Genomic DNA, 24645 nt, shown 5'->3' with positions numbered 1-24645 from the left:
TACAACGCGTGTCATGCAGAGTGCAAGGCGAGGCGTATTAAACATAAACGGAGGTCAAATGCCGAATGGAAACCTGCGCAGCCTATAGACCAAATTTATCGCGTAGCTTAAGAAATAGAAACTACATGTAATGGAAAGACCCCCCTTTAGCAAGACGATTACAACTGTTTTTTTTTTTAGAGTGCACGGAACAGGCGCTCACCAGTTAAACTCAGTTTTCTATCAATTTAATTCCATAACAGAAGCCTACAATCCGTTTTAACTCTATCCAATAACAAATCCTGTTCTTAGATCTTCCTCTTTTGGCCATCCTCCATACCGTCTCGCCTGCATGTTTTTTTCGAATCTTGTAAACGCTGGAAATAGTTTTAATAAGTGAAATGATATCCATTCTGGAAAAATAGCTACCATGTGTTGATATGGCAAGGAACGGTGGCCGGTGACGGTGGAAAAAGGTTAGGCTAAAGAAAAACTTCTTAATTTGTCGAGAAAGTACCTCAGTACCCTGTTGTATGCATACTGTTAATAAAATAAGAAATGTGTGTGTGTGTGTGTGTGTGATAGAGAACGTGAGAGTGTGTGTGGAGGTGTCTGTGAGTGTTTGTTTTTTAAATGTTACGTGTTCACTTTACAGTTACCGAATGTAACGTAATCCTCTTTTGCATGTATGTTCACCTCTGTAAAATATATAAATACTTCTGTGGTCATGTAGCCAAGCCTTTCAGTTGAACACCCTAAGCGTGTCCACTTTATTATCCTAAGGATATATATATTTAATGAGGAGATTGAAAGTGCTATTTAAAGCACACGATAGCCTGCACAGTGCAGACGGCCATGTGTATTGAGTCCCGTTGTTTCCAAATACTTGGTCGGCACGTCTTGTAGTCTACTACTGGCTTAAATGTAGACTGTATTGTCAGTGCCAAGACAATGCTTATAATAATTAATAATAATAAATATTCATCTACTAGGCTGTTATTATTGTTACAGTTGCTACTACTTGTAATAATAATAATACTTATATGTCTAGCCTATTGCGACTACTAATGCAATTATAACTACCACTACTTCTACGACTCACACTAATACTATTGCTGTGGTTGGTAATGTCACTGCAGCTGCTGCTTTTATAGTTATAATATTTATCACGAATAATATTTACTAATAATAAGCATGTGTTTTTCTCCAAATAAACAGTAAAAAACAAGAACCAAAAAATGACCATGCCTAAACTGACCTTGACAAATGTAGGCCTACTGGATTCTGGTTTCCGTTAAGTATGAAGGACTATAAAGTATACGCACGCCTGGACCCTTAGATCCAATAATATGCACGGTTTGTTTAGAAAATCACATAGTTGGTGGGAAATGTTTGCATGTCAACTTTGTCTGAATAAATTAATTGAAAACGTACGTGTATCACGGGTTCGTTTATTAAAACGCACATCAGAAATAAAGAGGCATGATTTTTGTCCATCACAGTAAATAATGATGGTATTTCAATGAGCTAAAATATTTTCACCTAAATTATATATATATATATATATATATATATATATATATGTTAGGTCACTGTCTCTCTTTTGTCTGCATTTTAACGACGATGGTGTGGGTGCTGTATTAAAGCTATTGTTTGAATTGTTTATAATCTATTTATAAACTATTGTTTTTCAATGACGAATGAAGATGTAGCACATTTTAACTTTTTTTTTTTTATTATTTCAGACTACATATTCTCTGAACATATTAAAATCTTTGGCTTCCCGCGTCGGTTCAGAAACGCTGTCTGTAGAATTGTGAGAGATTAGGGAGAAAGGTGACAGAAATCACAAAAATGATATTGAGTCAGACACTTACTAAAACAATGGTCATCAACATCATAAGGAAAAGTTAAAATCTCCAGCAAGTACGGATTGATACAGACATACCCTTACCTGAAATTAAATATATACAATTTAATATTGTTTTGGCTATATATAAACTTTAATAATGTTCGTATTTTATATAATTATGTCCATAAACTGTACCATGTATATCCCACCATAAAACAGCAATCTGTTTTAAATAGCATCTGTCCCACTCCAATAAGTAGGCGTATTTAGGCCTAGCTCTTTTCAGTTTCAGTTCACAAAAGAGTTCAATCATTCCTCCTCATTTCAGCGTCAAAATTCCCTGCGCGTGGGGGAAATTATTCGCTATCATCCTTTTCCTCTTGGACAGTGGTTGTGGAATGGTTGTACAGTCCTTGAGCCATGAGTTGGAGAGCCAGGCCATTCTTGTAGCCATTCGACTTTTTTATTTTGGCCCTTTTATTCTGAAACCAAATTTTGATTTGGGATTCATTTAGATTCAGTTCTGTGGCGAGTGACTGTCTCCGTTGTTCTGTTATGTAGCGATTTGCCTGAAACTCGGACTTAAGTCTTTGTAGTTGCTCAGCCGTAAAAGCTGTTCTGGGTCGCTTGTCTTCTTTTTCGTTTTTCTTCTTTTTCAATTTCCGTGTCCTTGGGCCTGATGTAGAAACAACAGTGAAACGAACACGTAAATATCAGTTAGTCCTAGGCCCAACAAATGTTCATTTACACAATATTGATCCAAGCAATTTCATAAATATTGTGCATGCCTTTATTTCATGTTATTTGGGTCTTCACGTATGTTAGAAATAATTGCGTGCATTTTTGCGTGCATGTATGTATATATGTAACATATATAGGTATATATACACAAAATAATCTCTAACAAAGGCTAGATTGTAAACAGTTACATTGTATACGTTTTTATAATGCGGAACCAAAAGCACATAAGAAACAACAAAATAATAAGCAAATAGGCCGTTATCCGTGTTGCGTTATAGCCTACATAAAGATACATGTTTATAGGCCTATGTTGTTTCATAGTTGCCTAAGGTAATAAATGATAATAAAAGTGTAGCCTTGAATGAAACTACAGTATTTTCCCATTGACGTCCCTATTGTTTTTCTGTGTGATGTTTTTTTGTCCTCAACTTCATAGTCTAAACTAATGCAAGCAAGCACCCACAGCAGGCACATTAGCACAAACAGGCTAGGCCCATGTTTCAGTTGAGCCGCGAAAACAACCGCCCGTTCACAAGCTTATTTGCTGTGTTGTAAACAAAATACGTGTCAACTGATTGGATTATTTATGTTTCCACTGTCATAGATCTAAAATGCCATTGCCTGTTTTTGCTTGTTGTTATTGAGATCACGGCTATTCATTCATCCGCTACAGCGTGCATAGAGATAGCTTAGCTAGACCCGATTCATGTAGGCCCTACACACTGTGTTAATTTTTCAATAAAGAAAATAGACTCATTCAATATCTACCGTTAGAACACTGGTTAATATAGGCCCATCCGAGTTCATCCTACTGATAAGTAATTATAATGACACAGACAACACTACAGAATGTAAGGCTCTGATTTCAGTCAAAGACAATTTTACCCTACAAATAAGCATTTGTGCATATATTTCATGTTTATATCAATGCAGTCGATGTGGATTTTAAATCAATAATTGATATAGGCTACTTAAATTCAGCAATGATCTTCTGCTAATGACAACACTAAATAAAGGCTATTTTCCACACAGGACGAAATTAAATATTCTTTTACGTTTAAAGCTAAGACAGTTTTCTCTTTGATTAGTGATTATGAACAACATGTGGACAAATAGTCGTGTTACCTTAACATATTGTCCACTTTTCCAGATACAGTAACAGCACCTGCATTTAGCCTGCTCAGGCTTTAGAATATTACCTATTTTACTAGCTAAACATCACTGTCACATTATATTATATTTATAAAGGCCTTTATTGTTTTACACTGTTAATTCCCAAAAACGAAACCAAAACTGTTTTCTTCAAGTCATATCTAAGGCTAAATCTGATTGCTCAATCAATCACTTCAGTAAATACATATTTTTGTTCTTACCACTAAGCCGAAACACTACAAAACCCGAAACACTTGAAAACAAACCATCAACCATATCGACAAGTCTATATAAAGCCCTGACTTAACACCATATTGGTTAGGTAGTTAATCAATATAGGTCTATTTGGCAGGTGTAAGGAAGTCAGCTATTGTAGTCTTATCGAATGAAAAAGTGCGATTATGTAGATAAAATGTTGTCGAAACTATTTCACTAATCTATTTCATTTGTTATTATTTTTGTGTATAGTGCAATTTGGATGATTTGGAAAGGGCCTAAATCCAGGCCTTGCCTAATGGTTAAAAGACAGTCAAATGTATCTTGTGTACGATTGTAAACAACATCAGCCGACAGGTTTAAAACATGAACAACTCGTTAATTTGGAAACAATTTAGTAACCCGAAGGACCATGCAGTTTTCGGCATTGATTTGTTTGGAGAAAAAATTAAATCGAGGCCTTACAGATAATGGAGGTCTTATTAGTCATTTTGTTTTTATAGCATTTACTAAAATAATGGCCTGTGTGTGTGTGTGTGTGTGTGTGTGTGTGTACGGGGGGAGGGGGTGTATGTGTGTCTGTGGAGGTGTGTATTATTGTTGGAGAAATTATATTATATCCAGAGTCATGTACATAGTTTAGCTTACTCGGAGAGTCCAGGCCTCCCATCTTTTTTTGGGGGGGGTTGATTTTTTACTGTTGGCTATTATGCTCAGATGTTGTAGGGCAACGTGTATTTATTTGGCCTAGGTACGTAACTCTCACGGCTTGAATTCATTTTGAGGGAGAGAGAAATGTTTACAAAGTTCAAATAGCTAGGCCTATATGTTACTGCCATCCTAAGCAAAACATCCGATTCCCGGACTGCAGCAGTGCAGGGGTAAAATCATTCAGAAACTAGCGCCTTACCAGATGATGGTCGATCCGAATATCTCGTGCAGTATACCCACGCGGGCCATAACATCGGCGCGGATTCTTTAACGGGTGGAGATCCTCCATTACTGGCATTCACAACCACTATCGGCGTGGCGTCTCCATATCTCGGCGTGGTACTCCCATTCCCTTCACCTTGTTTTGTCGAGCTCTGTTTCGAAGATGGCGAGGACGACGAAGACGACGAAGATGAAGTGCTGTCACTACTGCAATTGGAATCCTGGCAAAGGCTGCTCGCATGAGATTGCCTGATTACCAAGGGGTTGACGTTTTCTCTGCCCGAGGTCTGTGCCCGCTCCCGACTCCCAAGCTCCTTCTTGCAGCCGAAGTCTGGCCGCAAAATATTGTCAATAAAAAAGTTTGTGGTTCTATGTACTTGCTGTGCTGCCTGATGGGGCAAAATTGGAGGAGATGGTACATTTGGGGAGAGGGACACGCTCTCTCCCTCAGAATCACGGCTGTTTTGATCCTTATGCGCTTCCATAACTGGAAAATGTTGCGGCTGGAGTTCAAACTCTCCACGCCAGACTCCACTTGTTGCTCTATGCGGTATCCAAATAATTGCAGACAAAACGATATGTCTGACTATATAATGAAGGCTGCCTATATGGAATATCTTTGAGAAATTTGACAATTTTCTACACTGTCAACATGTTGTCTACTTTAGCGATCCGAGTGTCATAATAGCCCTGCGCTATACGACTGACTACACATCGTGCGCTGCATCGTCGTTCCTGCCTTTCTCTAATGTATGTCTGCGCGATCTTTCTAAACTCCTCTAAAACCCGTTATCCCTCTCACAGGATTTTTTTACACTAACCGGAAGCACGTCAGTGCATACACACGTGCAATAAGCCAATCACTTGCGCTGATTCGCACTGTCACAAGTGACGACGTCCAATCGAATTTTACAATTCTCAGAGAATAAATAGGCCTAATAGATGCCTTTTAGGGCACCAGACAAGGAGTCTCAACAGTGTCTTCCTTCTGTTTTAAAACTGCTATGCTTATCGCCAATGAAGGACAACTTCCACCATTGGACATTGTAATCCAATAGGCTACAAAAATATGAAAGTGATAGGCTATATTGTTTTTTCAGTTTCTATGCACCCATATGTTACTAGTTATTGATTTATTCCTATCCACTCCCTTTCCCCAACAATGCAAAAGCCTATTACTGACGTTTTTCCCTGCCAGTTAACCATTTCTTTTTTTTTTTCTGTGTATACAGTTTGAGTGTTAAAATGAAATCCTTGTATAATTACGTATGCGTAATAACAGCTTTCTAAATAGACTACTCGTTAGAAATGTTCATTATCCTCGTCTCTGCATACTTTTTACCCACTACATGGTTATACAGTAGGTAGAATCTCCAGGCAAATAAAATCCGGGGTTGAAAGTAATTTAGGTTACATGGCGGTGGTTATTTGTATTCGTTATTTGTTTCAGCTTGGTGTGGTGATGCATAATATCTCAAATCCGACGGATTATTCATTATTCATACACTTTCCAAGGTGGCATATAGACTCTCTGTAAATTGTAAATACCTGTGTATATCATGTTCACGCAACTTTTATTTTATTCAAACAGGTAAATATACAATCTACATCACTATAGCTATGCGTGACTATTTTCTATACCACAGGTGTATTTGAGTGTGCGTAGACAGACCATTAAAGAATGGAACAAAACAATCCCAGATTAACAGGCAGATACAGCATTAAAAAAAACTAAACAAATACCCATGGAGTGGATGTTGAACTGGTGCAATTGGCCTATATACTATTATGATTGTTGACAACTTCATATTTGTTACAGCAAGGTAGACACCGGCATCTCTGACAACTTCTGTTCATGCGTAGGGATACATTAAAAGTGACACATAAATAATAGTAATTAGTCATAACATAAGAGTTTCGGCTAGGAAGCACAGGACGGATTCACATTCAACATGCTAGTATTGAAATCTTTATTCCTAAAAGCTATAGGCATGGTGTTAGTGTGGGTACTTAATTAAATTCTAATTGGGACACTATCAGTATGCTATTTAGCCAAGTAGCCATTGTGAAGACGCAGTCCCTTTTCAGGCGGTAAATGAGGACTCTGGCTCTTATCTTGCCGGAAAAGAGAAGCCTTGAGAGGGGCCGCAAAAGATAATTTATAGCTTTTAATTACTCTTCATTCCGCCTGATCAGCTTGGCGTTCATCACAGGAGAACGAATAAAAGCCGGTCAAAAAGCACTGTCACTATTCTCTGGCAAGGCGCTTAATCAAAGTAAGCTGGGCCATATTACAAGTTCACGAGGACCGTGCGCCACCGCAACGTAATTTCCAAGGTGCTGATAAAGCCGGTTGAATAATGTGGTGAGTCTTCGGAGACACCATTTACAGAAATGGCTTTATTGACGGCTTAACGTTGGTAATTCATTTTACCTTTCATGAATTGGACCTAGATTTGTTGCAGTAATAGGATGATAAATGCACTGACGGCCAGCAGCTCGTATTATTGAATAGTGGGTTAGCTGTAACACACATAGGCACATACAGAAGCACACACACACACACACACACAGACACACATCATTTCATAACGTGTACCTACGCTTCGAACTTTTAATTCTAATGCCAGGACCGAATAGATTTCACGCATTTTTGATTTAACGAATTTAACAGAAGTGAAGAAGAATGCTTAGTAGTTTTGTAGTTTTGTAGGTGTGTGGTGGTATAGAGCTGCCCGCTTTCTTGACCACTGCTGGGCAAAAACTGCCCATAAGAAAGTTTAGACTCATTTTCGTTCAGACCGTGCTAAGAGACAGGATATTTCTGTCTCTAGCATCCCAGGACTACATGACATGTGGTTTTGTACAGTAGAATGGGGATGACAATGAGTCATACGCACAGTAACAAATAGCGAGGTCTACCTGCTTAGACGCAGGAGAGAGAGAACCGGACAGGCGTAGGATCTAATTGCAAGGCACGTGTAAAATATTATTACTGTTGCATCATCAGGGATTTTGGCTTTCGGATGAAGCTGCAAGCAAATACGTTGGAAAAACATTACCTTCATTAAGGTTATTTGCGGTATCTCAAAACACATTGTTTTACTTTTATTTCCCAAATTAGACATAAACAAAAACAGCAATTACTTGGGGAATCATTTACAGACTTAATTCATAATATGATGAATGAGGTATTCACATAAATCACCGTGACCATATTTTGACATGGATTTGTCTAGCATTCAAGGAAGGCCTCAGCAACACTGTGTAATACTTCCTCAAACAAAGGTTTATTTATGTCAATGGAAGCGAGAACAATGGCATTAAAAGACGGATTTCTATTAAAAATATTTAAAATATTAGCTTCACATAGCCAACAACAAGTGGAAAACAAAGTGCAGTCTCTGTGCGACATTGACTCAATGTTTACAACCACCAATGTAAACTATGGTGGATCTCAAATGTTATGTCAATGCTTTTGTAAACGCTGGTTCTTGGTTCTTCTTGTTCATGTCAACCGCACCACGAACTTACAGTTTGTGAAATGTTAAGGCTGAGGCTCAAACTTGGCGCAAGCGGATTTTCAGAAACAATAACCAATCAAATCTCTCAAAATCCACAAATACTTTGTTAATCCACCCCAAAACATAATTGACCCACATGGAAAGCCTCTGGTTTGAAATGAACAGTAATACCCTTCACAATATGTTCTCCATTCTCATGGAATATTTAAGTCAGTTCTGAAGCCTATTTATCATGATATATTGGGAATGTATTGAAGACAGCCAACAGTTTTGAACACATAGTTTCTCCGGCAAAACAAATCTCACACAAATATCAATGTATTTCTTTCTCTAAATTACTGTTTAGCATACAGTGCAACTGACAATGTGTATTTTACACCATTAAGCAGACTATCCTTTGGTTAACTTTAATAAAGGTTACAACATAATGTTCCTTGCAAAGTTGATCAACGTTTATTATTTATTTATTTTCAAAGTATATAGTAATTTTACATTAGACAATAATTTTATGGTGAATTCCATATTTCACAAAAAAATGACCGAGCTGCTTAACCATGGTTCGTTCTGTTTGCTTTTTTAATTCAGCGCCAAACCCAGCACTGTGTGCGTTCTAAAGATCTCTGTTTTCAGGTAATCTGAGAAAACGCCAGGCTATCACATTTTCTGGATGACAAGAAAATTAAGTACTTGAATTATTTATGTATTGCGTACTTTTTGGCAGGCTACTAATCTTTATCAACGAGGCCAATCATTTTGGACCAAGTATACATTAGCTTAATCTGTACAGATCTGTCCAATACTAGCTACATAATATTTTGTTGTTATATTAAGAAATATCAGCAATAGCCATTTTTCCAAATTAAAAAGTATTGGGAATATTAACATTTTACCACATATAAAATGTTTTTCTCCGAAGCTGGTGCATTATTTACTTTTAAATGATCGACCTGCTAACGGACTGAATAGCCATTGTTAATTATATTTATCACCTTGTTATATATGGTAGAAAATGTATGCACTCAGTACTTTACGTTGCTCTGGATAAGACCGTGGGTCTGTAGAGTAGTACTTCAGAACCAAATACATTTCAAAAGATTTTAACAATATTTCGCATACATTCGCTGGGCTTTACACTGTACAACCCATTCATACAGTCTATAGCATATAAATAAATAAAATAACCTAAACATTTCAAATGGTTAAATTGGGTTTTAAGAATGTAAGGGTCACCTCCCAAAACGTTGAAAAGCAAGGCTTTGTTCATTTGCAACCTATACGCCCACATATATGCATATATTTCAAAGTAGATAATCGAGTGTCCGATCAGTGATAGGCTATATTGTTTGTTCTGTTCTACATATTTTCGAACGTCGTGTTAAAAGTCGTTTCCCCAGTCTTTGATCAGGGCCAGGCTGCCAGAGGGGAACCTACCTAAGTTACATTTATTTATATTTTTCTGTATCTTATATGAGGGCCTCAGCTCTCCATGGGGCCCAAATAAAAAAAAATGGAAGTAAATAGCGATCGGGGCCGTTTGGTAATCCGGCCCTGTGGCTGATACGATGGAACTCTTTTAGATATGACACCGGAATTGTGCTGTCCTCCAGTGGCCGTTTACGGTGATTTCACATATAGGCCTTATACTAGAGCCAATCTGACCAACTCGATGGTGGATATAACAGTGTCCACGCTGCCCTTTGTAAAATGACTTGGCACTTTTGCTAGTTCACTTCAATTACTTTTTGCGGTGCAAGTCCGGTTTGCATACACGTTGTTATATTTGGTAAAGTATCAAGACATTTTCCCAACATTCATTGGAGTCCGCATCAATTCTTAGTACAGGGCAAGCCATGTCCTCAGAACATGTGATCGCAGCTAGAACATAAGCAACCTGATATTTCTTGTAACACTGTTTTTTGCATTTAGTAAAAAAAAAAAACGGTGCTAATTAAAAATAGAAAAAATAATACATAGCCTACTCATACATTTAAAAATGACTGATCAGAGGATACATAGTAGAAGATAAAGTAGGTAATAGGCTAATTGAAATGATACCGCGAACCTGCAATTAGGCCTGTCCTTTTTAAGAAGATGTACCTATAGTAGGCCTATGGGACTAAGCATGGTGAACGGTGTAGCTTATAGCCCAGTACTTGGGAAAACATTGTTAAGTAGGCTGATCTTGATGAGCTGTGTGTGCAAACAAAATGCAGCATATAAATGGTAACCAGACCAGAGACACCCAGCGAACGGGATTTAGACCACCTCTTGAAATGGTTTCAATTGGGTCCGCTTCGAGGATCTGAGTTCTTTAGCTATAGGAGCTATCACACTTAATTTAAAAAATGTAAGTGAACCGCGTTGAGTTAAAATCAATTGCCTGAAAGTGTTATAGCCTAATGAGAAAAATAAACGAGCTTCACTTGCTACTGGCTACTGGCTAGCTTTTTCAAGTCACGTTCCACTAGTTTCCTAATGATGATGCAAAATATTAAAACCGTCAAGTGTGTTTGTCATAGCCTATATAGACACAGTATATGGTGTGGGTGAAATACGTAAATGATTGGTAAATACACCTAAACATACCTTTTTTCATTTGAAATGTTAATGCATTTTTTAATTAGGTGTTTATAATTATAATAGGTTCGCAAAATATTTTCTTGGGCAATTTCCTTTGTCAATGGTCAATTTGGACACATTATTATTGATTGACATGTTGTTATTATCGTGAACACTGTTTTCGCTTTAGGCCAAGGGCCTATTCACAGCTTCACGCAAGTCTTCCCAATTTAACCATCGTATCAATATAACATGCTGGGGCGACATCATGTGGTCATTTTTCCCCCAGCGTGCTCGTGAAATGAAGGGAAGGAGCGAGTAGCTAGAAAGGAGGGAGAAGTGAGGAAGCATAGCGCTTCACATTTTTTAACAGTACATTTTCCTGTAATGTCCAGCAGATGGCAGGCAAAAGTTAATGAACACGGCTGGGACGCATCAGTTTGGTAGCATGCTCTAGACCAGAGGTCTCAAACCGGTTCCACGGAGGGCCATGTTTCTGCAGGTTTTTGGGTTTTCCTTTAAATTGGTTCCCAGTTCAGACCTAAACAACCAGGTGGGGGTAGAAACGAACCAATTAGTGACCTAATTTGTCAGTTAAGTACAAGGTGAGAGAGAAAACCTGCAGACACTCGGCCCTCTGTGGAACCGGTTTGAGACCTCTGTACTAGACTAGTGAAATCAAGTGGAATGTTTTTATATGTGCTGTTGTCCACAAATACATTTAAGATGCCACGAAACATGCATTTGAATAAGTCAGTAAGCATTATACATAAGGATAAGTAGTAACTGAACCTAAAACAACATTTATAATAAAGTATTTTTTAGTGCTGCGCCTCTTTTAAGTTTCACGATGGAACTAAAAGCTCCATATAGGAAAGCAAGCACGCCCAATCACAGACTTTCAATCGTGTGCTATTCGAAGTAGGCCGATTAGTCAACGGAGCGCAGTTTTAGGTGCTTTTTGGGAAAGGCATATTCCACACATAATCAAGCCGTGCAGATTTAACGTCTCCCTCTTAATGACCAATAACGGTCATGTTCTTCTTCTGTTGTTGCTTACTGAGGACCTTGGCAGGGTTGTGTAAACATGCCTTGCGTTCAATGCATAGACAGATTGTGAAGTATGTGGTCAAATACTCATGGCTACTGGACAAATACAAACGACAGTGCACGCAATCATTATCGTTTGTGTCATAATATTGCCAGTTGCATTTAAGTTATTAGATAATGCACAAAAAATTATGTATATACAGAAGACCAGCAATGTTTCAAAGAATTCTATGAGAGACAATCTTTAGGCTGAGAGTCTTGCCCATCATCCCGCAGTCATCATCCCACCACAGTCTCTCCACACTGTTGAAAGGCAAGCAGTCTTCATCCAGTGCCCCCACCTCAGCCCTCAGACATTTATATGCCGGGGAGGTAGGGGAGATGTTTGCATACTAAACGGTAATTATCATTCTTCTCTCTCCGTTTCCCTCACCCCAGATCGTCTCTGCCTTCTCTCTTTCTCTCTCTCTGTCTGTCTCGCATGCTCCCGGTCCCCATCTCTCACTCTCCCCGTCTCTTTCACTCGTCTGGCCCTTTTTCACTTTCTCACTCTCTCCCATCTCTCTATTTTTCACTCACAATCTGTCTTTCTCTCTCTCTCACACACACACACACTCACACACACTCACTCACACTCACCCACTCACATTCCATCTCTGTCTCTCCATCTCCACAGGGCTCACTCCAAGTACTTCCAGGGAATAAAACATGAAGGGTTCTAGCTCTCATTTATTAATCAGTGGGAGCTTGGGATCAGTGCACAGTGGCCTTTGGCCCCAACGCCTATCATGTATAATTGAGCAGTTAATGTAGATAAATAATTAAGCCATTGAGATGTCTTTAAGACGTAAGGGATGAGGTTTCTCTCCTCTACTCAAAATGTCTTGTGGAAGACAAAAGTGGGGGTCCGGCAAAAAGATTGGGAGGAAATGAAGGAGAGTTTGTCGAGTTTGTCACAGGCCCGCTGGTCGGTCTGAAAGAGCAGATTATGAGATTGGAAAGATGGATAAAGCATTTCCTTCATATTTAGACTCCCCTCCCAGGCAGTGATGTTTTATGGCTGAATATATTCCATTCATGACATTCACATTCATATTGTTCATCACGAAAACTGTCATTCAGTTCATTATAATGCTTGTTTTATTGCATACCCTTTCCTGTCGAATTAAAACACGACATCTTTATGCCAGTCAATCTTCAATCTCTTCCAACGTCCCCCTGAATCATCACTCTGAGAATGTCAGACCTATGTAAGTGTTTTTCCTTGGTGCGATGCTTGGGAAAACGTATTGAGGTGGAGTGGAAGAAAGGAGGCGGCCAAACAGTGCTGGAAAAAAGTCTCTACAAAACCCTCTCCGTCCCCTGCTTTTTATTCATGTTTTCCATGTAGTTTGGACACTTGTCTATAAGATGATGTTTAGCTCTGGACGCCGGCCCCGCCTCCTTGCATTACACACAGGAAAATACAAACTGTGCATTGGCATTGACCAAAGTTGCGTTAAGTTTGATCAGCTCAGATCAATCATTCGTAAACGCTCTAATTGAAGGCACTAGCTGTCATTTCAACACTGGACGACCCACGAGATCAGGAAATATCCCCCTTCCAGAAAGTGATCTGTGGTAGGGGCTTCGTGATTATAAATGGCAAATCTAAGATAGGCAGGTTTAATTTGCTCTTACTAATCAAACACGTACTGCTCTTCAGCTGTAGAGGCTCATTAGTATCCAGGGAATGTGAGCCCTCATCTTCCATTCTGCAGTGTGGAGCCACTAACCTTTCTCTCTGTCCCCAGAGAAGCAGCTATCTCATTTATATACAGTACCAGCCATGTCAACTTCAATGTTAAAGGGCGACTAAATGCAATTTGGGTGGAGGTGAGCCTTAAAACCAAGGTTTACGCTTATAGGTAAGTTTCTCTGAGATGTGATTGGGCAACAGGATAAGGGTTGCATAACATGGGTTGCATAACAACTTTCCCAGAATACCCAGGTTTTCCAGAAGAATCCTCCACCCAGGATTTTCGGGGGGAAACATAGAATGTTGATGAAGTTACATGACATGTGCAACCCAAATCTTAATTCTGATGTTGATTGAGTTCAGTACTTCCTTACTCTATCGTGGAGAATGCTAGCACATATATTATTGGTGTTTTGTCTTCTAGTCCTTTCTTTCTTTTGCCTTTTACCAAACATTTGATGGATTTGATCATAACACCTAGACTGATTATCAGTAAAAAAAAAATCACCTCAATCAGGAGCAGGAGGGGGTAAAAGACAATAGAATGATGAATGAGCCACATAAGGGGGATACTCTCAAGCTCAAACGCTGGAAAACTCGGTGTCAAAAAGTTGAAACGCCCGCAGAAGCTGAATGATGAAGTGTCACACACAAGCAATGATGATCAAAAGGCCTGTGGATGGGAAAGACAGACGAGGTCAGCATGGAGGTGCTGGCGCAGGGCGCAGAAAGACGGAGAAAGGTACAATCGTGGGGGAGGGTGGAGGGAGTACGGAGAGTGTGGAGGGCTGGGGGGGGTTATGAGGAGGGGGGCGGGAGGATTGGGGCGGGGAAAAGAGGTGGTTGAGCGAGGGGGAATGGAGGGAGGCGGGGTCGGAGGGAGGACGGGAGGGAAGGGAGGCAGTTGTGGCGTCAGGACGGATCACTGCGTCCCTCTGAGATCCTCATTATGCACAGGGTCTGGGCAGAGATGTGTTTTTTGACAGCCACACGCCACTGTGGCCCGTTCCCTAATGATTCATCGGATTATGATCTCCGGCCCAGATCTCCGGCCGTTCAGTATAGATAGAGGGACATAACTCAGCCGCAGGCCTTAGAGTTCCCGAGTCGGACCCTGTTACGAGAAAAGGTACGTGCCGGGACAGTGTGACGGTGGTGCTAGGAGAAGTGACCTCAAACACTGACATGTCTGAATGCTAATGGGGGGCTGGTAAGTGTACCAAATTCAAGGATAAATACAGACGGTGTCACTGGCGTTCAGCGCTGCGTTGCGACAGACTGAGGACGTACAGTGGATGAAGTTTCTGCAAACACGAGGACGTGGGTTTTTGCACTGTAACCCTTGAACATCTGCGTTAGGGGCTGACTCCTGGACCAAGGGGGGAAGACTTGAAGGTGTGGTCCGGGAGGACTCTACGGAAGCGCTAATTGAATACTTTGGGATTGTAATTACAAGTAATGAAAAGTTTAATAAATCACTGTATGTGTGAACTATCACAGAAAAAATAATTGAGATTTAAAGGGGTCATTTGTATGATTTGTACTGTACTACTAGCATAAGTAGAAGCATAAATGAACAGTAGGCATTTGCCAGTATTGTTTTTAACCTGATGTTTCTAATATTTTTCCTACAAAAGTTTTGTTAGTGCCTGATATATTCCCAATTTCAACTTTCATGCGAGGTCCGTCCATCGGTTTTCACTGACTTGTAGTGTTCTCATGCTACCTCTAGACACAGTTCTAACCCCTCAACCTGGACCAGAATGAGACCAGAAATATAATGATGGTCTCATTTGGTAAGGGAAGAGGAGACAAGTCATGTTATTGTTTAAATTCATGTAAATGTTATAGGCAGGATTACACACAGTGCCCCTTTAAATGTGATGTTTGGCTGAATAGTGATTGGGAGGTCCTCAATGTGATGAATATTGGCGGGCCATTGCCTTGGATGTGGGGGTGGCATTGTCAGCAGGGATTTCCTTGCCTCATCAAACTCCAGCAACACCTTGAGTCAAGGTTGGGAGCCTGCAAAAAGCTAACTCCAGTGATCAGCTAAGTGAGTGTGTATTCACACATGCTGATCCGTCTGACTTCCTAGTCGGAAGTCAAAAAAGAAGCCATGCCACAATCTTTCCAGAGTGGTTGGGAGTTGCAACAAACATGTCATACCCTCTAGGTATCCCCCTTTATCGCTCTCTTTTCTCTTTTTGTTTTTGCTCTCGCTAATTCTCTCCATGTCTGTCTCCCTCTCGCTCCTGTGCCCCAGTGAGGTCTGTCCTCTCTCGCTCCTGTGCCCCAGTGAGGTCTGTCCTCTCTCGCTCCTGTGCCCCAATGAGGTCTGTCCTCTCTCGATTTCTCCATCCCTTTCCTTCCTCTCAAACTGAGGGCCGTTTAGTAAATCAGACACTGACGCCTCTCCGAAATCTGTGTCAGACTGATGAATGGGATATGGAACTTTCACCTAGAAGCTCAACTAACATGCGAGTCCAAATTCAATCATAAGGTTTAAAACCCAAATTGTCTTAAGCAAAGCCCAAATGTCCCTAACAGTTAAGTCTCAGTATTTACCACATTGTCTGTATGTTTATCTCGATTAGCCAGAAGGAAAAATGTCATATCCTGTAGATCTATAATTGAGACATTGTGTGTTCCTGGGATTCTTACTGCATATTTCTATTTTCTTTCAGGGGCAGAAAACTACAGCCCCATTTAGACTCTAAGTCACCGAGCGGCGCAGTGGAGTAGCGGCAAAACTATCATTAGTGAGACGCGACATTGTTGCCTGCAACTCGGCCCTGTCAAGGCGCATCACATCAGAGCAAGGAGCCACAGTCACCCGTTCATCTATCAGGGAGCTTTCACCAGGCTGCCTGTCGCCCTCCCATTTTTCAACCTCTTCCAAGAGAGCTCAATCTGCCCCTCCATCTTCCAGGCAGTGGCACCTGCTATTGTTGATGTTTCAGTTGGGAGTGAGGGAGAACACGTCTCCCTCTAATGTTTCTGGCGTGTGACTGCGGTAGGGACAAGGTTACCATAAGGTTTCACACAGGCAATGCAGGTTTAGATACTCCGTAAGTGGCCTTTTTAGCTGCATTCTTTCTGTGATATCTGGGCATAGTATTTGGGCCAAGTCACTCGCCCCCCCCCCCCCCCACCCGGTCAGTTGGTTTTAATATATGGTAAGTTGTTCCAATGCGTATAGGCGAAGTATCTGTCAGCTCAGTGTTGACTGGTTCACAACAGCATTGGTCGGGTGGTATTAACAAACACACAAGCCAGACAGCTCCGTATTACTGATCCCAAATCTGTCTCTCGGGTCATTTGTGGACAACCATGATGCAAACGTGCAACCTGAGGACAACTTATGCATCTAAAACAGGATTCAAGTCACGGAGACTTCCCAAACAGGAACTGTCAGGGGTCACTCGTGTTGCCATCACTTGGTTTTCACCTTGTTAGCTGCCTACCCCCTGGCCGTGTTTCTGCAAACGGTCAGCAAACTCCCTGCAGCTCCATTCGTGATCACACTAGAACGCTAGCCTACATGCAACGCTACATATCGCCGCTGCGAAGAGAGGAGTGCCTCTGCAGTTCCACACCACTTACCCCTTCAGATGAGACGCGAGTCTCCAGATGTGCCTGTGCGCGTGGCGACGCCTTCGGCTTGAGGCGCTCCACGTCCCGCCTTGTGAATAACCAGAGAACAAGTGGAGACACGGGGATGACAGCCGTCACCACCACACACCACGACACTGTTAAAGGGGATGTTATGTGTCTGATAAGGAGCAGGCGTTTATAGTGTAGACATGAAAACGGAAAGTAGACTGTATTCTTGTCTGTATTGACCATGAAGTGTCTCAGACAAATTCATTAGTGCAGACATTTTGGAGATGAGAGCAGGGTATGAATTCGGAAATCTTGAACGGCATTATAAATCATCAATTTAGCCAGAGCCATGTTAAACAAGACTTTGTTTTGCATGATGGCTGTTTAATTGATCAACAGCTGTTTAATCTGCCTCCAGGTGGAAAGCAGCTGAGGTAATAACTCGCAGTCGTCCTGTTAAGAACGAGACATGTCACGGGCTTAACAGGATTCTTGGATTAAAAGGCTGCTTCATTTAAATCCCATACAAGATCATGTTCAGTTGGGTGAAACCATTTCAAATATTCCTTCATACAGTCTGACCTTGATTAATTACAATGATCCTTTTTTGTTTTGCTTAGTAAAACGTTTTGCCCGTGTTCCCAATAGCAACCAGGACCCTAGTCACCGCACAGCCCCCCGTTCACGTTCAGAGACAAGTCACAAAGAACCCACAGTCCTGGAACGAAAATAGGTGCACCTTCATTAGTTACCAAGTAACATCACAAGTTTGACTCCACTTCTCTCTCTCTCTCTCTCTCACTGTGTCTCAGTCCCTCTCATGATGTGGTGTGCAGATATATAGATCACTGTCACAGTTGAACTGACCCCCCAGTGTTCCATCATCCAAACCCTGATTCATATATCAACCTCTTGAGACATGTAAGGGCTGCAGTAGAACGGCAATAGGAAGAGGGCATCAAAGGGGCCCCTGATAATATCGATGTTTCATGCAGCGGTCACATAACCACCATGGTGTCTTATAGTAGTGGACCAGAATACATCAGAACTTTGTTGAAAGGCAGCAATTCTGAAATTCTCTTATTATAGACACCCAGTAGTAGGATTGAATAGATTTCGAGTCCGAGACATTAAATAATAAGACAACTCTGGGTTACTGTAAAATACTATTTATTGGTAGACTACATGAGGACAAAACATAGCGAGCTATTGTCCTAAAACACAACTCCTGAATGGAACTAACACATGGGTTTGTATGTCTGATCTCTGCCAATTAAGATGGAAGTACTTCTGCACATACCTTGCTCCTATTGAATATACAACATACTGTCCTTTAAAGACATCACCAAATTCACTCAAACGAGCTCTACTGCCCATGTATCCTAAGCTTCTTACCTATAACGGGTAATTAAAGGACCATTATGCACTCTCCCCTCCACAAGAAATTAGGAATTATGACATTTTGGATGGCCCTCTTTGGAGTGTCAGACTATTTACTCTGGGTACAAAATGAATCCAGAGAAGGTGCTGTACTTGTTGTTGTTGCCTCCGTGCGCTTTGCCGCCGTCCAGTTTCACATAGATCTCGTCTCCGGAGTCCAGGTGCAGAACCACGCTGTTACTCGCGTAATCATAATTCTGGTCCGCGTCCTGCGCAATTGCACTTGCCCGAACCTGTGGAGTGGAGACACGAGCATTTTACACAGGAACTCGATATTGCCCAGCTACTTGACTTCGCAATTAACCAGACATATTCATCCACCGCAGATTAAGCTGATCTGATAGGTAGAACAGTAAAGGGGCGCAGTGTCTTAATCAGCTGAACGCTGAAGCCTGTCTTACTTCATATCTCATATATAGGCTACCACAGTAAACTGACACAACGGCTACGCCATCGCTAAGCGGAATCTATATAGCCAAATGTAAGCTGCTATGAGGCAAAAACTGACTGCACTGCACGACCAAATACACAAAGTGAGCGCGCAACATTTGTGGGTAAAGTAGGCTGTACTCTTTTTCTGCACACATTTGTTTTCCTCTTCTTGTCTATAGTATAGTACATACATTTGTTTTCAAAGCAATTCTGACCTGAAAATACCAAATGTTTTTGTAGTCTAACGAAAGAAGTTTCACGTGGGCCTACCTGTCCGTTTTTGCACAGGTCTGCCCACATGCTTGTCCCATCACCACCTCGCATTAACACATGGTACGTGAAAAAATATATTCCGGACACTTCGCAAGTGAACTTGCCGGTGGTTGGATCGTATTGGTTTCCCACGTTTGTGACGACGTCGTCAAATTTAAGCACCTCATATCCTTCGTGAGGGTTCTTCAACCCTACGTAGAACGCAATCTTTGTGCCACTGAGTGCGGTGTTAACGGAGGTGTTCACCTCGTCCGTGTTAGTTTCGGTCCTTATAGTCCCAGACGTTACCGCGGGGTAACCAATTTTCCCGGAATAGCCCCTCTCTCCGGGCGGTCCTCTTGGTCCGGGTGGTCCTGGCTCACCAGGTGGACCTCTTGGTCCCGGCTTTCCAGGTCGCCCCATTTCACCTTTAGAGCCTTGCGCCATTGGCGGTGGGGGGATAGCGTTCAGGTCCTGTATAAGCTCCATGGCCGTAGCGCTCGCAGGTTTCGAACCGTACGGATCACAGATCATACGACAGGTGCCCATCATCTCATAGTGAGACGACGTTTTGGTAATTTGCACAAGCAGTGGTATTGCTATGATAAGGGCCAACACCATGACGATGCCAACCACAGCAGCCACAAGTCGCTTCCTCTGGACTATCCGAGGAGCAAGCGATAGAAAGTCAGCAGACCTTGGAGGAGAAATAGTGAAAGGTTTGCGTGCGTTGGAAAGAAAAAAACAAAGATTCCAAAGATTACAAAGGTCAATATTAATAGATTTCCTCAATGAAATGTTCTATTTAGTTGTGACAATAAGCCACAACGCTACACGCAGACAGAGAGTATGTACTTTGGCATGGCCGCGCGCGCGCCGATCATCCGCGCTGATTTGGAGTGCTCCAAGCTACTCTGTTCGCGTCCTACTGAAATCAAGCAGATTCAGAAGCGAACCAAGTGGGGTCTCTGACGTAACACACGAGGAGCGAAAACTGATGCCGAGCACTGAGCACATTTGCTCTCAAATGCACATTTTTGAAACATACACGCAATTATAGTAGACGGACTGCCCTAGGCCTGCTGAAATAGAAAAGCATATCGCCAATTATTTGTTTTTAAAACAGCAGGTTCGTCTACTGCTTGAAGCAGTCATTTCAGCATCGTTTCCAGACTCATGCGCTCAAACTTACATTCATTAAAAAACAATGTAAAAACAACTTACATGCTTTTAAAGCCACTTATTTAAAAACAATGGCAGCAATTTTAAAACAACGGCAGACATTTTTATTTGGATTAAGATCAGGACTTCGCCTCTTTCCATTGTGAGACAATCACCTTTTTGTTCTTGAGCCATTCCAGTGTGACTTTGGCGTAATGTTTGTGCCACACACTGCTTTGAATTCTGGCCAAAAAGCTCTTTCTTTGTCATATCATACCACAAAACATCGCATCTCAGTCACTCTCGTGCTTTCACGTGGTACATTTTCAGTAACGGCTTCTTGCCGCCCTCCAACATAGGCTTGACAGGGATTAAAATGTAAATGTACTGATTGTAATTCAGTAAAATAAAAATATTTGGTCAGGGGTCTGAATACCTTTGCAAAGCTCTGTAATCAAATGTAACCACATAGTAATGTAGTCTGTCTTTGTTTTTTCTTGTTGGCTAGCCTAGGGATAATTAGAAGATATCAGGGAAATAGACCATAATGACCTGAAAAGGAATATCCTACAATCTACTTCAATTCATTTTATTGTCACATCTATCCATTAAGTGTTAACATTTTTGGTGGTACATTGTCACTGATTTCCAATTGTGAATAAACGTATGAGTGTCCATCCGTTTAATGTATTGTAGACCAGTTCTGTGGCTTAAGGGTACTTCAGCAGTCTATATGGGGGAACTCTTATTTTCATACTACAGAGAACCATTTTAGAATTTTTTTGGTTGCAGATAAAACTCTTCCGGGTTGTGTGTATTACCTCGCCAAGTCATTCTGCTTTTTATCACGCTGTTCGCTCAACCAGGAGGGAATGGCCCTGAGGAGAGTGCAACAACTGGTCCGAGGAGCTCAATCTACCACCCCGAATGGAAAAAGGGCGACAAGACAAGGCAACACGGTCTGACATCTGCCCATCCACCCCAGGTGGCACTGATTCAGAGTGTACTTCCCTCCTAGGGACCTCAGTGCAATGACGCAGCTGTACTGTGAGGCAGTGACGTTGACCTGGGGGGCAAAACTCTTTCCTCAAAGTACTTCTCCTACTGTCCTCACTAAGACAACAGGAATACTCTCGCACGTTTGTCCTTGAAACATTTAACATGCATAGTTCACGAGTTCCATTCATTCCTTTTGAGGACTGATCTTACTGAGAGCGCCACTGTTGCAGACTGGTGTCTTCAAAGCCTCTCGGTGGTCACTGCATTGCGACGTCAATCCAAATTTTGTATATGTTGTCGGTCAGGGCATGTCCATCCTCACTGCACCATTGGTGGATGGCATTGATCGCAGAGCTTCTTCCCGTGGAGCCACTGGATCCTAGCTACAGTATATCACTGCAGTAGCAGCTGAGTGGCCTGTAGCTCTGCCGCTAGTGGCTGAGCTGCCAATCACAACGCTAGTGGCTGAGCTGCCAATCACAACGCTAGTGGCTGAGCTGCCAATCACTACACTAGTGGCTGAGCTGCCAATCACTACACTAGTGGCTGAGCTGCCAATCACAACGCTAGTGGCTGAGCTGCCAATCGGTTCTCTGGTTGGTCCTCCGGGGACCTCTGCTGCCAGGGGTCAAGATGCTTTTACACCTACTGTAAGAGTAGGGGTGTAAACCCTGTTGTCCTGGCTAAAAAAATACTCAAACATCGGTCCTCCATCAGTCACTATATCCATGTCCACTTAATCAACAGTAGCTTCCAATTGGCTCGTTCGACCCCTGTCCTCCCCATAACAAAGAAAACAATAATGTGCAAAATACAATAGGTATAAATGCATGCCATCTGTAATGTGCACTGGATAAGAGCATTGGCTTAATTAGCCAAATGTATATGTGAGCATTAAACAAACATATGAATAAAAAGCTAACATGAATGTTCTTCTGATAAGATCAGTTCTCTTATGCTCTGTATTATTTATTGACATAGAAGTTAGAAAACACTGTTTTCCATTGCTCTGGTCTCAGTTCAGTCAGTTAGCGAGACAGAAAATAATACATGCCCTAACAGTAGCGGGTTTCAACTTTTGTTTTCCTCTTTGAGGAATAAAGCCACACAAATAAGTTGACAGCAACTAAGACGCATTGCATTGGCCACGTACATTATGTCCTGCCCTTCACACCAGAGCATGTGAAAAATAAATCAACCCGTTACCATCACAGTGCCTTTGTTGATAGACACACGGAGCATGAGTTGACGTTAGCTACTGGCTAGTGACACACTGTCAGATTCAGTCATACCCCCTTCGGGTGCGAGGGGACTGAGAACATGCTAACATCAAATCAACAACAGACCTAGCTATCGCCAAGACAGATTCCATCTCATATTACCACCTAAACAGCCTGGATTAACTTTATAATCTGAATACCAAATACATGACAGCAGCGGTGTTCTAAAGGTCCATTACATAGCTGGTTTTGTTGTACATTGCACATACAAATTACATTTAATATTAAAAATGAAAAAGTTTGAGAATCTGGATGTATATACAGGTGCTGGTCATAAAATGTGAAAATCATCAAAGAGTTGATTTATTTCAGTAATTCCATTCAAAAAGTGAAACTTGTATATAATATTAATTCATTACACACATACTGATATATTTAAAATGTTTATTTCTTTTAATTGTGATGATTATAACTGACGACTAATGAAAGTCCCAAATTCAGTATCTCAGAAAATTTGAATATTACTTAAGACCAATACAAAAAAATGATTTTTAGAAATGTTGGCCAACTGAAAAGTATGAACATGAAAAGTATGAGCATGTACAGCACTCAATACATAGTTGGGGCTCCTTTTGCCTGAATTACTGCAGCAATGCGGCGTGGCATGGAGTCGATCAGTCTGTGGCACTGCTCAGGTGTTATGAGAGCCCAGGTTGCTCTGATTGTGGCCTTCAGCTCTTCTGGCTTGTTGGGTCTGGTGTATCGCATCTTCCTCTTCACAATACCCCATACATTTTTTATAGGGTTAAGGTCAGGTGAGTTTGCTGGCCAATTAAGAACAGGGATACCATGGTCCTTAAACCAGGTACTGGTAGCTTTGGCACTGTGTGCAGGTGCTAAGTCCTGTTGGAAATGAAATCTGCATCTCCATAAAGTTGGTCAGCAGCAGGCAGCATGAAGTGCTCTAAAACTTCCTGGTAGATGGCTGCGTTGACCTTGGACCTCAGAAAACAGTGGACCAACACCAGCAGATGACATGGCACCCCAAACCATCACTGACTGTGGAAACTTTAAACTGGACTTCAAGCAACATGGATTCTGTGCCTCTCCTCTCTTCCTCCAGACTCTGGGACCTTGATTTCCAAAGAAAATGCTAAATTTACTTTAATCAGAGAACATAACTCAGCAGCAGTCCAGTCCTTTTTGTCTTTAGCCCAGGCGAGACGCTTCTGACGCTGTGTCTTGTTCAAGAGTGGCTTGACACAATGAATGCGACAGCTAAAACCCATGTCTTGCATACGTCTGTGCGTGGTGGTTCTTGAAGCACTGACTCCAGCTGCAGTCCACTCTTTGTGAATCTCCCCCACATTTTTGAGTGGGTTTTGTTTCATAATCCTCTCCAGGGTGCGGTTATCCCTATTGCTTGTACAGTTTTTTCTACCACATCTTTTCCTTCCCTTCGCCTCTCTATTAATGTCTTTGGACACAGGGCTCTCTGAACAGCCAGCCTCTTTAGCTATGACCTTTTGTGTCTTGCCTTCCTTGTGCAAGGTGTCAATGGTCGTCTTTTGGACAGCTGTCAAGTCAGCAGTCCTCCCCATGATTGTGTTGCCTACAGAACTAGACTGAGAGACAATTTAAAGGCTTTTGCAGGTGTTTTGGGTTAATTTGCTGATTAGAGTGTGGCACCAGGTGTCTTCAATATTGAACCTTTTCACAATATTCAAATTTTCTGAGATACTGAATTTGGGTTTTTCATTAGTTGTCAGTTATAATAATCAAAATTAAAAG

General features: G+C 41.4%; 2 protein-coding genes across 2 annotated transcripts; both read right to left on the bottom strand.

Moving 5' to 3' along the window:
- Window positions 1-1691: 1691 nt before the first annotated feature.
- en1b (engrailed homeobox 1b) lies at window positions 1692-5678 on the bottom strand. Its single transcript, XM_020042239.3, has 2 exons — window positions 4851-5678; window positions 1692-2507 (listed from the first exon to the last, which is right to left on the bottom strand). The coding sequence occupies exons 1-2, from the start codon at window positions 5356-5358 to the stop codon at window positions 2188-2190; spliced, it is 828 nt and encodes a 275-aa protein (XP_019897798.1). The 5' UTR covers window positions 5359-5678; the 3' UTR covers window positions 1692-2187.
- Window positions 5679-18503: 12825 nt separating this feature from the next.
- Window positions 18504-20485, bottom strand: LOC105022077 (complement C1q-like protein 2). Its single transcript, XM_010890208.3, has 2 exons — window positions 19493-20485; window positions 18504-19023 (listed from the first exon to the last, which is right to left on the bottom strand). Exons 1-2 carry the CDS (start codon window positions 20093-20095, stop codon window positions 18844-18846), a joined length of 783 nt encoding a protein of 260 aa, XP_010888510.1. The 5' UTR covers window positions 20096-20485; the 3' UTR covers window positions 18504-18843.
- Between the last annotated feature and the right edge of the window lie 4160 nt (window positions 20486-24645).

This window comes from Esox lucius, chromosome 22, assembly GCF_011004845.1.
Source record: "Esox lucius isolate fEsoLuc1 chromosome 22, fEsoLuc1.pri, whole genome shotgun sequence".
Taxonomy (NCBI): Eukaryota; Metazoa; Chordata; class Actinopteri; order Esociformes; family Esocidae; genus Esox; species Esox lucius.
Note: the sequence above shows the minus strand (reverse complement) of the source record. Positions and strands in the feature narration are given on the sequence as shown.

Excerpts from the sequence above, each read along its gene's own strand:
- en1b (XM_020042239.3), bottom strand. The coding sequence starts at position 5,358 with ATGGAAGCGCATAAGGATCAAAACAGCCGTGATTCTGAGGGAGAGAGC. Across the intron at positions 2,508-4,850 it reads TTCGGATCGACCATCATCTG|GCCCAAGGACACGGAAATTG; the intron begins GTAAGGCGCTAG and ends TTTCTACATCAG.
- LOC105022077 (XM_010890208.3), bottom strand. The coding sequence starts at position 20,095 with ATGGTGTTGGCCCTTATCATAGCAATACCACTGCTTGTGCAAATTACC. Across the intron at positions 19,024-19,492 it reads ACCTGTGCAAAAACGGACAG|GTTCGGGCAAGTGCAATTGC; the intron begins GTAGGCCCACGT and ends TCCACTCCACAG.